This window comes from Saccostrea cucullata, unplaced genomic scaffold (assembly GCF_032062105.1).
Source record: "Saccostrea cucullata isolate Sc308-1 unplaced genomic scaffold, CSIRO_AGI_Scuc_v1 ctg3999, whole genome shotgun sequence".
Classification (NCBI taxonomy): Eukaryota; Metazoa; Mollusca; class Bivalvia; order Ostreida; family Ostreidae; genus Saccostrea; species Saccostrea cuccullata.
Genome location: NW_026939344.1, coordinates 77,695 through 90,506, shown reverse-complemented (window position 1 = coordinate 90,506; position 12,812 = coordinate 77,695). Strand labels below are relative to the sequence as shown.

Below are 12,812 nucleotides of genomic sequence, written 5' to 3'. Positions count from 1 at the left end.
TCGCACCATCTTTGACAGAGTTATGCCCCTTGGACTTAGAAAAAATCCAATTATTTGCCGTTTCCGTTCATTTTCTTTGCAACCGTTGTACATATTGAAATGAAATTTGGTATACAGATATATCAAATAAATATCTAGGTCGAGTTCTGTTTTGGGTACAATCGCATAATTTTTGACAGAGTTATGCCCCTTGGACTTGGAAAAATTCCAATTTGGGGGGAGGGGGGCATAAGTGTTTTACAAACATCTCTTGTTAATATAGTAGCTTTGCCTGTTATGCAAATTATCCCTTGTTTCCCACTATCGTTGAAGTCCAGGCATACTTTACATGTACTAACTAGACAGTGATTCCTTACATGTATATTTCCAACTCACTGTGAAATAAAATTGTAGATTAAGATGTTTAAAATGTAGACTAAAAGATTTAGATTACACGAGGACTCCCATGCCAATTTCAATTTCAATAGTCCTTGCCCACTGACGTCAAACACAAAGACAGCGGCATGAGTTGGACACATTGACAGATAGATGTGCTTGAGATTTACATGCATATAAGGCCTCCTTAGCTCTTGACCTTTAGATTTAATTGCCTTATTTGCATTCTGGTAGAATTATCAAGAAATCAACTCCATTAACTTTCAAAGAGTTATCATAGAGAAAAAAAAATTAGAAATGTAAATATTATGAAGTATGATATGTGCTTGATTCAGAGCAGGACCACAATAGGAAATCCAATTTTCACATTGAAATATCTTCTTCTCAAGATTCACTGGGCCCAAAAGGCAGAAACTGATGTGGAAGCATCCTGGGATATTTTTAATTCTAATTTATTCAAATCATGACCCCAGGGTTTAGGGTGGGGCCACAATAGGCAATCTTAATTTTTATATTAGAATATTCAGGAAAAATCTGTAAAATCTTCTTCTCAAGAACCATTGGGCCAGAAAAGCTAAAAGTGGAAGCATCCTAGGGTAGTGTAGATTGTAAATTATTCAAACCAAGACCCATTGGGATAGGGTGGGGCCACAATAGCTATTACAAGGGGGGGGGGGGAGATCAGGTTAAGAACAGCAGGATTACTCAGGTGAGTGTTGTGGTCCATGGGCCTCTTGTTATATGATCGATGTATTTATTGGTTCATTCCATCATGGAAGGATGACTTGCTATTTCCAATAAATGTTTTTTTTATAAATGGTTTTTCATTTTAAGAAGAGCATTACATAACTAAGAATTATAATTTCTTATATTCTTTTATATCACTTTGTCAGATGATCTTTTGTCCTCCATTTTACTCTGTTTTACTTCATTATGTGTCATGAGTTTCTTCAGATGTTTTGGTTTTCTGCTTTATAACTTCTGGGCCAAAGTCAACCAACCTGGTCTTAAAGCATCTTTAGGTATTAATAGGCATTTAAGTTTATTCAAAAGAATGCCACTGTCCATTATTGTGTTTAAGAAAAGTAAAATCAGGGTGGCATAATTGAAAAAAAAATGATTCAGCAAAGGGAAATAACTGTTGCAATGATATTATTGTCCTTTTGATGAGATTGGGCTCAGATAGATCTTATGTATAAGAAGAAAGATCAAAATGTCTTTATTGGAAATGAGTTGGTTTAAAATACCCAGGTGACTGTGAGGGCCCAGGAATATATTGTCTGTATTATATTTCAATACATCCAATATAATGTTGTTTAACAAATGACGTCAATGAGAATAATTGGAAAGAAATTAAACATTTGATGCTTTGATCTACTGTAACTATACTTTTATAACTATGAGCATATCATTTGCTGTACCTTAATTTGATTTGGATTAATATGAGAATTTTCTTTTTTTTATTGTTATATTTTTTTAACTTTTATTGCTTTAAGCATTTATATGTTTGCCAATACATGTCATGCAATATATATTTTAAATACATCTGTAATATGTACATGTACTTCGTAAATGTACTCTTACAACATGTTTTTTTTACCTGGTATAATTATGTACACAGAAACTTACAGTACATTTTTATTTTAATTGTGCTCTATTACAATGTACTCTTCCTAATTATTTAATGATATTAAATGTATACACTTCTTAATTATTTAATGATACTAAAATTTAAATGTACTCTTCTTTAGTTAATTCTTTAATGACATTTACCTGTTGACAGGTGCGTGACCTGGTTACCGTGGTGATACCACTTCGTGAGGTGGTACTGGTAGAGAAGGTTGACAATGCAGCCAGTGGTGAATTAGGAACTGATGCCTTGGTGGTCACTACTAAGGGGAAGGTATTATAAGATGGCTTATTTACATGTATACATCAATATTTGTTAGTTCATATGATATGGTAAATTTTTATCTCACCTGCACAAATGTCCAGTTAGTGTATTGTACCTCTTTTTTTCCAAAATGATGGATATTTATTTGGGTCTGCCCCAAAATCTGTCTGTATAGCTGTATTTCATTCTGCCTGTCTATAACATTTAATCTGATACTAGATATTGATAATATTTCTTAAAGTTGTTCTTTTCATCAAAAAGATATTTCCAAATAATTGGCAAAACACTGTCAGGCTCATTATGGGAAAATTATTTGGCCTATAAACATCAAACTTGGAAAGAAAATACATCTAAGCTAAAAGGTGTGTTGCATCCTACATTAAGGACTCTGTGACCTGTAATGCAGATAATATGACCAAATATAATCAAACTCTGTCTTGTTTGTTATCAGAAAATTATTTAGCACAGGAAGATAAAATTGGACAGATATTGCATTTTAAGAAGAAGCTGTGACAAACTTTTTATAAAACTTCAATAAAGGGGATTTAAAAAAAAATAGAGAGGTCTTTTCTACCAATGCTTAAGAGTGATGCAGAAACCTTTGAAAAATTAACACCAAGAAACAAGAGGTCCAGGGGCCTTATAGGTCACCTGAGCATCATGAAACAACCACCAACAATTTGAATTGTGTACATGTTGTAAACCAGAGGCCATGACATTCACAATTTTGAAAGAGGCACCATTAGTAATCATAAGTACACACTAAGTATGCATAGTTTAGTTACTTAATAGTAATATCCATAGGCAGAGTAGGGGAACAAAAATGCATTTATAGTAAACAGTAATATTGGACTATAATCAGTAGTGCCCCCACACCACAAAAACCCCTGACCTTAGCTCCACACATCATACAATTTTGGAAAATTTAAGGCACCTTTGCTCATCATAAAAATTTGATTACTATACCAAGGAGCAGATATCAAAGCATAATTCATTTTCAGTATATAATCTTTAGAGCTCCCCTCTATGCCCCACTCCTCAGGTCCCAGGGGGGCAAGGAGCAAGAAATTTACAATTTGTGTTCCCCTTCTCCTATAGATGCTATATGCCAAAATTGGTTCAGCGGTTCATAGAGGAATCTGAAAATGTTCAAATGTTAATGGAACCAGAGAGCTTTAGTTTAAAAATTTGCAGCTTATATTTTTTAATTCAAAAATTTTTTAAAAATAAATTTACAAGGGAGATTTTCTTATATTTTTCAGAACAACTTCATATTCTCTCAGCTTCCTGTACGAGAGTTTATTCTGCAGAAGCTTTCGGATTTCTTGTCCAGAGTTGAGGAGCCCTCAGACAAGAGGTACCAGTAAATGAATTCAAAGTTACTGTATTAGGGATCAGTATAAAGTGAACAAAATTGTCTATTGATGTTTTATGCATTAATTGTCAATTTACTGTTGTAGTATGTCATTTGGCTGTATATTCTATTTTAAGTGTCTTTGGAGGAAAAGCAGTTTTTACTGAAAACAATATGTTTTCCATATATTGAACAAATAGCAATAAGGGGGGGGGGCTCTGTTCCTAGTCTTGCATTCATTGTGCCTTCTATTTACTAAATTAAAGTTATCTCTAGCATTGTATATTTATTGACAGGGTTTAAGAGCAGCGTGGGTTTTGTCAGACCCTAGAACTAAACTGTTTGCATGAGACCTAATGCAACAGTCTGGTTCGACAGTCAACCTTTTACTTTTTATTTTTATATTTGAGATATATCATGATGTAAATTTCGTTTAAACTTGGTCCATTAAGGACATACACAAGGTACCTTACCTACTGATAATTTTTTAAGATATTCTTAATTTAAGATTATTGTGCTATCAGATGTTCATAGACAAAAAATCAGCATGCATTACCAGGGTTTTTTGGAAGATATCAATTTATGAAAATTTTTGCATTGTTCAAAGAAATATATACCAAAATTACATAACATAATTTTCAGATTTTTTCCATCAAAATTTGTTTTAGAAGAGGTCTACAAATCCATATATAGACATTAAAAGTATTGCAAACAGATCTTTCATTTAGTGGAACTCTTCAACTCCAGGGAAGAGCCCAGTAAAATTCAAACTATGTTGCGTATGACCTTAAAGTAAAGTTCTCAAATTCAATAATTTTTGCTTCAGAGAACTAATAAAGATGATTATAATAAAGTCTTAGAACTATTTTACACAGGTTTGACTTCAATGAAAATTTATAAATTCTACTAGTAGATGTTTGTATCAACTCTGATTACTACAAGTCTTTGTTTCAGTCCTTCAAGACAGAACTCAGCCTGTGATAGTGTCACTAGTGTCACCAGTTCTCCAGGTTAGTGCCTAAAGATTCCGTGAAGACCATCAGTCTCTAGGGAACAAGTATCATGCTTTTTTTGTCAACTTTGTCTTATTTTCATAAGTCTTAGAAGTAATATACACAGGGGAATACTTGATATCGTGATTACTTAACTTAGTGGAACTCTTTCGCGATGGAGGTAGGAAACATCTGTTGCATGGGGGCAAATGTGCTACTGAATACAATGCAAGATCGATCATTGTAGAATAAGTAAAGAATCCTGGTGGAATACCTTGCTTAACAATCGCTGAACCAGCCTAATAAATTTTTGAGAGGAGCTAATCCTAAAATGTTACATTTTTTACGATATTTTTAACTAAGCAGACTCTTTTCATTAAATTTAAATTGAAAATCGTCACATTTCAAAGCTGATAAAATATTCTAAACTTTCGTTATTTGACAATATACTATTTGGAGTTCAATCCTTGGCAATATATTGTACTTTCGGCATAAAATTGTTCGAATCATTTGATTGTCACTACTGTAAACAATGTCATGTGCTCCAGTGAGATTTAGAGCTTTCTTGACTCCTCCGCAAAAGAGTGGTAGTAAGGTAGATAACTGCGAGGTATTCATGATATTACGTATTTACCTTCCATTCAGTTCTCTGACTAGTTTTTTTTATATATTTTTTAAAAATAATGTTTGATTGCATGGTATTCAGTACTGAATACATGGCATATGCAGGCAAAAGTCTTCAGCTATCAAAATTAAGTAAATTGAAAATTAAAGAGAAATAAGAGGGAATTAAGCTATTTAAGTCATGATTCTCAGAAAGGTATCAAACTTAAAATACATTGTAACTTCCTTTGCTATGAGTTCTTGATTTTTCAAAGAAAGTCAATTCCAATTTTCCCTTAGAATCTCTCATACAACATGTACCAATTTGATTCCATTCTTCTTTTTAAATATATTTTTTTGCTATTCAAATTGTTTGACCATCTATACTCACTAATAAAAAAAAAAAAACAATTGATTCACACTTCCTTCACAATTTGTAGCTGATGACATCCAGTTCCAGCCAGCTTTGGTCAGCTTGTTTCACAGGAGGCATTCAGATGAATTGTCTGCGAGAGAAACTGTCAAAGAACATCTATGGGATGTTCATTTCTCAGAATACGGCAGGTGGGATATTTCTATAAAGAACACAGATCTTAAGTTCTTTTACTCAAGACAAAGTTTTCAATTTCAATTCAGTTCTTGAAATTGCTGAAAAAGTTCAAAATGTTTAATATTATTCCTGTAAGATTGGGTCGCTTAATACACACCAACGCCTATGCCAGCAACAGATTAAAGTATCTATTGAATGAGGTTGGTTTTGTTTTTCCCATACATGTACATGTATTAATGTGTATATTTAGGGGTGTATGTATGTACAGAACCCACAAGACCCAGGACCTTATTTTACAAGGACTGCCAGAAAAGTTTAGAGGGGAGATCTGGATGCTGTTTTCTGGTGCCATAAATGAGGTACAGCAGGAATTTTAAAATTTTTCTACTGTCTGTGGAACACGGATGTGTGGTCAAGTTAACAAGTAGGAAATCATGGATTGAATCTCTCTTTTCAGTTTTCTTGTCCATCTGTTTTAATAAGTATTGTAAAGAAATGACCACATTAGAAGTGTTTTATTCAAAAGAAACTTTATTATTATGCTATCTAAATTTAATTCTCTGGTTCTCAGGCCAATTTTCTCCAAAACAGAGGCATTTTATTTATCATTTTATTGGCAATAAAGTAGGTGAGGGAGGTATTTTTAGCTCACCTGAGCCGAAGACTCAAGTGAGCTTTTCTGATCAAAATTTGTCTGTTGTCTGTCGTCGTCCTCTTCGTTGTTGGCGTTGTTGTAAACTTTTCACATTTTCATTTTCTTCTCATCAACCACTGGACCAATTTCAAACAAACTTGCTACAAAGTATCCTTTGGTAAGGAAGATTCAAGTTTGTTCAAATGAAGGGCCACTCCCTCTTCCAAGGGGGGATAATTATGAATTAGTGAAAAATTAATGTCATTTTTAAAAAAACCACCGGGCCAGGAAAGATGAAACTCATGTGGAATCATCCTCAGGTAATGTAGATTCAAGTTTGTTCAAATCATGACCCCCGGGGGTAGGGTGGGGCAACAATGGCCGATCAAATTTTTACATAGGAATATATAGGAAAAATCTTTAAAAATCTTCTTCTCAAGATACCGGTACATAGAGACAGAAAAGATGAAACTCATGTTGAATCATCCTCAGGTAGTGTAGATTCAAGTTTGTTCAAATCATGACCCCGGGGGTAGGGTAGGGCCACAAAAGCTGATCAAAGTTTTACATAGGAATATATAGAGAAATCTTTAAAAATTTTCTTCTCAAGTACTGCAAAGCCATGATTAGTGATACTTATATAGAAGCATCCTCAGGTAGTGTAGATTCTAATTTGTTCAAATCATAACCCCCAGGGATGGGGTAGAGCCACAATGGGTGATCCAAGTTTTACATTAAAATATATTTTTAAAAAAATCTTCTAAAGAACAGCAAAGCCATGACTAGTGATATTTATATGGAAACATCCTCAGGTAGTGTAGAATTAAATTTGTTCAAATCATAACCCCCAAGGGTAGGGAAGGGTCTCAATGGTGGATAAAAATTTTACATAGGAAAATAAAAAGAAAAATCCCAATAACAGAAAAGCTATTTTTAGCTTACCTCAACGAAGTTGGGGGAGCTTATGTAATACCCTCGGCGTCGGCGTCCCAGGTTAAGTTTTTTGGAGCAGTTTTCTTTTTAAGTACTTCTATGTCCTATATTGATTAGACATGCATGGAAGATGGTTCTAGTGTGTTTCATTGTACCAGTCAAAGTTTCAGATGCTGCAATTTCAGCAAAGGAATGACCAGGTTAATGCTTTTGGAGCAGGTTAACATTTTTGGTGCAGTTTTTGGTGTAGGTTTCATTTCCAAGTAACTATAAGCTCTATATTGACCAAACTTGCATGGATGATACATCTAAGGATGCATACTACCGGGCTTGCTTCGGATGCTGAATCTGACCTATATTTTCCGGTTGAGTGAACAGGTTAAAGTTTTGATGCAGGTTTCATTTCCAAGTAACTATAAGCCCTATGTTGACCAAACTTGCATGGATGATACATCTAAGGATGCACACTACCGGGCTTGCTTCGGATGCTGAATCTGACCTACATTTTCTGGTTGAGTGAACAGTTAAAAGTTTTTGGTGCAGGTTTCATTTCCAAGTAACTATAAGTCCTATGTTGACCAAGCTTGCATGGATGATACATATAAGGATGCATACTACCAGGCTTGCTTCAGATGCTGAATCTGACCTACATTTTCTGGTTGAGTGAATAGGTTAAAGTTTTTGGTGCATGATTCATTTCCAAGTAACTAGGAGTTCTTTAATGACCAAACTTGCATGGATGATACAATAAGGATGCATACTACCAAGCTTGCTTTGGATGCTGAATCTGACCTACTTTTTTTGGATGAATGAAAATATTAGTTTTTGATGCATGTTTCATTTCCAATTAACTATGAGCCCTATAATGAGCAAACTTGCATGGACGATACATCTTAGGATGCACACTAATGGACTTGCTTCGGATGCTGAATTCGACATACATTTTTCAGATAATAGACCAGGTAAAAGTTATGGGTGCAGGTCTATTAAAAAAAAACTATAAGGCTTAGGCCAGGTAAAATTAATCTTTAGATTCTCATCCTAATTTGCAAAAAAATTAGGGCGGGTGGGCGGATTTTATTTTTTATTTTTTATAATTGTTAAATTGTAAGTATTAACAAAACATGGACTCTTCGTACACATTTTATCATTATGTTAATGCCAATATGAATAGATTTTATTTTTTTTTCATATTCTTTTAAATATTTTAAAGAAAATTCTTACTTAAATTAGATATTTATTGTTAATTAACAAATTATCAAGTACACATATACGTACGGCACACACAAAACAAAATAAGGTGGGTTCTTATATCAATAAATTTTGTATGCATGACGTCTCAACAGGTTTGATATTTAACATTTTCTTAGCACTAAACATTCTCTAAAGCCTGCCTACGATGTTTTATTTTTTTTTCAAATCAAAATCACACACAGTTGGAGATCGTTTAAACTTGACCAGGTGTCATTTTCCAAAATCTTTAAAAACTTGCTCATGAATGCCAGTGATGGTATCTAGATGTGTTTATGCCATTATTTTTTCTCTGCCTTCTCTATACTGACAAATAATCTTTTCCTTACATATTTAAACTGATTTTATTGCCGATTTTTCTCCATTCTTCACATGGCTCTTTTGCTACAAATAGCGACACGCGACTTTTAATACGGACGGGAGATAACTCTTAAACTTCACCCAAATTCTTACTGAATAAAAATACATGAAAATGCCTTTAATAACACCCAAAAATCAAAATAAAAAACTCCGGGCGGGACATTTTGAGAGGGGCGGGCGGGGATGAGAATCTAAAGATTAATTTTATCTGGCCTTATATAACATTGTATAAACCAAACTTGCACAAATGTTGCATCAAGAGATGAAAACTCTCAAATTTGCTTCAGATGCTGGATTTTGATTACATTTTCATGAAGAAGAACTAGTTTAAATTTTTTATGTAGGTCTATTTCAAAGTATCAGATCAGAATTGCTTAAATATTTTCATTTTTGGAATGTACACTTTTTGTTGGTTAATTGTGTGACTTTGCCTTACTTAAAGACAACATTCATTGAGGTGAGCTCTGTAATCTCTGATTACCTATGTTTATTCATATTGACATTTAAGCATCCTCATGTATTGAAGATTTAACTTTGTCCAAATCATGAGTACCCTATGGTGTAGGGAGGGAAACAATGGGGAGTCAAATTCAAATTATTACAAAGTAATATATACAAACAAAATGTTAAAAAAAATCTTTTTTCTCAAGAAGTTATATGCAGTATTGATATGGAGGCATTCTCAAGTAGTTTTAGAATTCAATCCCCCTCCCCCCACCCCCTCAGTAAACTTTTCAGTTCTGATCTGATTTGTGCTTTTTCCTAGCCGATTTGCTCAGGTGAGCGATGTAGCCTTTGGGCCTCTTGTTTTAATTTTAATTTTCGAATTTTCTTTAAAATAAAGATAATTTTTTATTCATTTAGATATTTAGACATTTTAGATATACTTCCCGTTTTTGATCAAAAGGTTTGCTTCATCCATTGCTTATCAGTGTGTGAACATCGTAGGCAAGTCTTCGAATGTATTTTCAAACGAAGTAGCCAAAGTCTCTTTGCAAATGGCCACCGGAAGTTATATTTGAGTAGTGAACTACAAAAAAATGAGGACGGAATTTTTTTGCGGATTGGTCTCTGCAATACCAACTTTTTATTTATTCAAACATACAATAAAATTAGCAATGCGGCTACCTCAAAACGGATGTGCGCGGGCCTGAGAACCAGAATTTCAATTTTATGTAGCCTTAGTTATTTCACCACAAATGTTTTTCAAATGACATGAAAGAATAATGAATCAGAAGTGATAATAGGACAATTATTGAATATATTTGTGAATTGTATTAATGTCATCAAAAAAAATAATGAGGTGTTAATAGATTTTATTTAAAATAATTTAATTTTTGTATTTTGAATATTAGGATACATAACAAATTTCCCAAACTTCACGTATGCCGGATAAATTTCATGCACAGCCTTGAATATGAATAGAAAAGGTTTCAAAATTTGATATTTTTGAGGATGATACCCAATTGAGAATTCAAATATATTTACAATCATTAGTTTAATTCACAAGTTCCTCTAATTTATTAATTAAGTCTTCATTTATATGATTTGCAAATTTCAACATTCATTAGATATAGTTTTTCACAGTTGGTAACAACATGTCAATGATTGACTGTGTTGTTCTCAACATCATAGATATTATTTACATTTATCTTCACTCTGTATTTTGAGATTTTGAAATTAACTGGTTTTACATACAGTATTGGCTAGAGTAGTGATTGCATGCATGATTACATGTACTTGTTTGTGATGACTGACTGAACACTAAGTGCCAGGTATTTTTAGCTCACCTGAGATTTTCTAATCACATTTTGTCTTTACAGTTCTTTTGTATGTCTGCCTGTCCATTTGTCCCTCTGTAAATCATTAACATTTTAGACTTCTTCTCAAGAACCAGGGGGTGAATTTCAACCAAACTTGCCATAAATATTCTTGTGTGAAGGTAATTTAAGTTTGGGCAAATAGAGGGCCACATCAACTTCCAAGGGGAAATAATTAAGAATTAATGAAAATTTGGTACATGTAGTACGTGTATCTTTTAGATATCACTGTTCCAAATAAGTTGTAACTTATGCTAAACCTTCATAATGTAGTCTAGAATTAAATTTGTTCAAATCATGACCCCATGGCTTTGGTAGGGTAAGGCCACAATGGGTGATCAAATTTAACATAAGACTACTGTTATATATGTAGGAAAAAAGGGAAGGGAGATTTGGCAACAGTAGGGATGAAAATTTTACATATTAAGTACATGTTTATCAAGGATAATGTCTGATAAATTTTTTGTGAAGAACAGCATTGTCATGATAAGTCGTATTGATATGGGATCATCCTCAGGTAGTGCAGATTTAAGTTTATTTTAATCAGTGGTGTATTCTGACTTGAGCAGCAAAGCCATGTTTTGTCACATTAATATGGAAGTATCTTGAGGTAGTGTAAATTCAAGTTTAAATCAAATCAAATCATAACCCAAAAGAGTAGGTTTGGGCAACATCTGTGATAGGATGGCATCACATCAGGGATTTTTCATAGGAATACATAATATAAAAATACCGTATATCCCTTTTTTTTTTGCATGTTGGAAATTTTGCGAAAAAGGGGTAGATTAGTACAGTTTTTATTTAGTTATTTTTTATGATTGAAGATCATTTTGTTTAAAATGGTAATGTTTTTATGTCAAATTATAGCTGACATAAATTCCGCGTGTTTTATATTTTGCGTATTAAAAATGATCGCAAAAAAAGCGAAAAATAGATAATCGCGAAAAAAAACGGATATACGGTAAATTGCTGATGAAAAAGTCAGCCATATTGACTCAGGTGAGCTTTGTGGCCCATGGGCCTCTTGTTCAACCCATTTACAGAATTATGGCAATGCACCAAAATTTATATAAACATTTTCCTGTATTCTGAATTGTTTACCACAAACGGTCATTTTACTTAGTTTCTGCTCTTACAACATTAATGTGTGCATGGCTTGGTAAACAAGACATAATGATCTCAAGTGTGAAACATATCCTGTGATTATTACTATGTTGGTTTGAAATGAACCTTTAATATTGTTTTCTGGATGAAATTCTCTGTAATCTCTACATGTACATTGTATTTTTATTTAAAATTATTTTGATAAAAAAGAGTTACTAAAATCTCGAAAGTCTTTCAAATTTTGCTCAACTGGTGTAACTTTAACAATGCTGATCTTTACCAGATTTCCCCTTTGTAATACCTATTGTGGCCCCACTCTATGTGTGGGGGTCATGATTAGGACAATTTCGAATCTGCACTACCTCCAGGATGCTTCCACATGAGTTTTATCTTTCCTGTCCCAGTGGTTCTTGAGAAGATTTTTCAAGTTTTCCCTCTATATTCCAATGTAAAAGTTGGATTCCCTATCATGGCCTTGCCCTAACACTGGGGTCATGATTTGAAAAAAAATTGGAATTTACACTATCCCAGGATGCTTCCATGCAATTTTTAGCTTTTTTGGCTCAGTGGTTCTTGAGAATAAGAATTTTAAAGATTCTACTTTTCCTATTTATTTCAACATAAAACTTGGATTCCTTATTGTGGCCCAACCCTACCCCTGAGGGCCACGATTTGAACAATTTAGAATCTACACTTACCTGAGGATGATTCCACATAAGTTTCAGCTTTCCTGGCACAGTGATTTTTTGAGAAGAACATTTTTATAAAGATTTTTTAATATATATTTCAATATAAATTAACTTTAATTCCCTATTGTTGCCCTGCCCTACACCCCCTTATTTTATTTATTTAGAATCTACATGTACACAACTCCAGGATGCTTCCACATAAGTTTCAGCTTGTATTAACCCAATGGTTCTTGAGAAGGAGATTTTTTAATGG

At 33.4% G+C, this 12,812-nt stretch overlaps 1 protein-coding gene across 1 annotated transcript in view; it reads left to right on the top strand.

Annotated features, from left to right (window-relative positions):
• Positions 1-2,158: 2,158 nt before the first annotated feature.
• LOC134252921 (TBC1 domain family member 9-like) overlaps positions 2,159-12,812 on the top strand; it is a gene marked incomplete at its 5' end in the record, with an annotated part of 49,631 nt that continues 38,977 nt past the window's right edge. The window contains 5 exons of the mRNA XM_062735460.1: positions 2,159-2,278; positions 3,532-3,626; positions 4,578-4,633; positions 5,659-5,782; positions 6,019-6,127. Of these exons, the coding sequence (XP_062591444.1) occupies positions 2,159-2,278; positions 3,532-3,626; positions 4,578-4,633; positions 5,659-5,782; positions 6,019-6,127 (504 nt within the window). The remainder of the gene's footprint in view (positions 2,279-3,531; positions 3,627-4,577; positions 4,634-5,658; positions 5,783-6,018; positions 6,128-12,812) is intronic.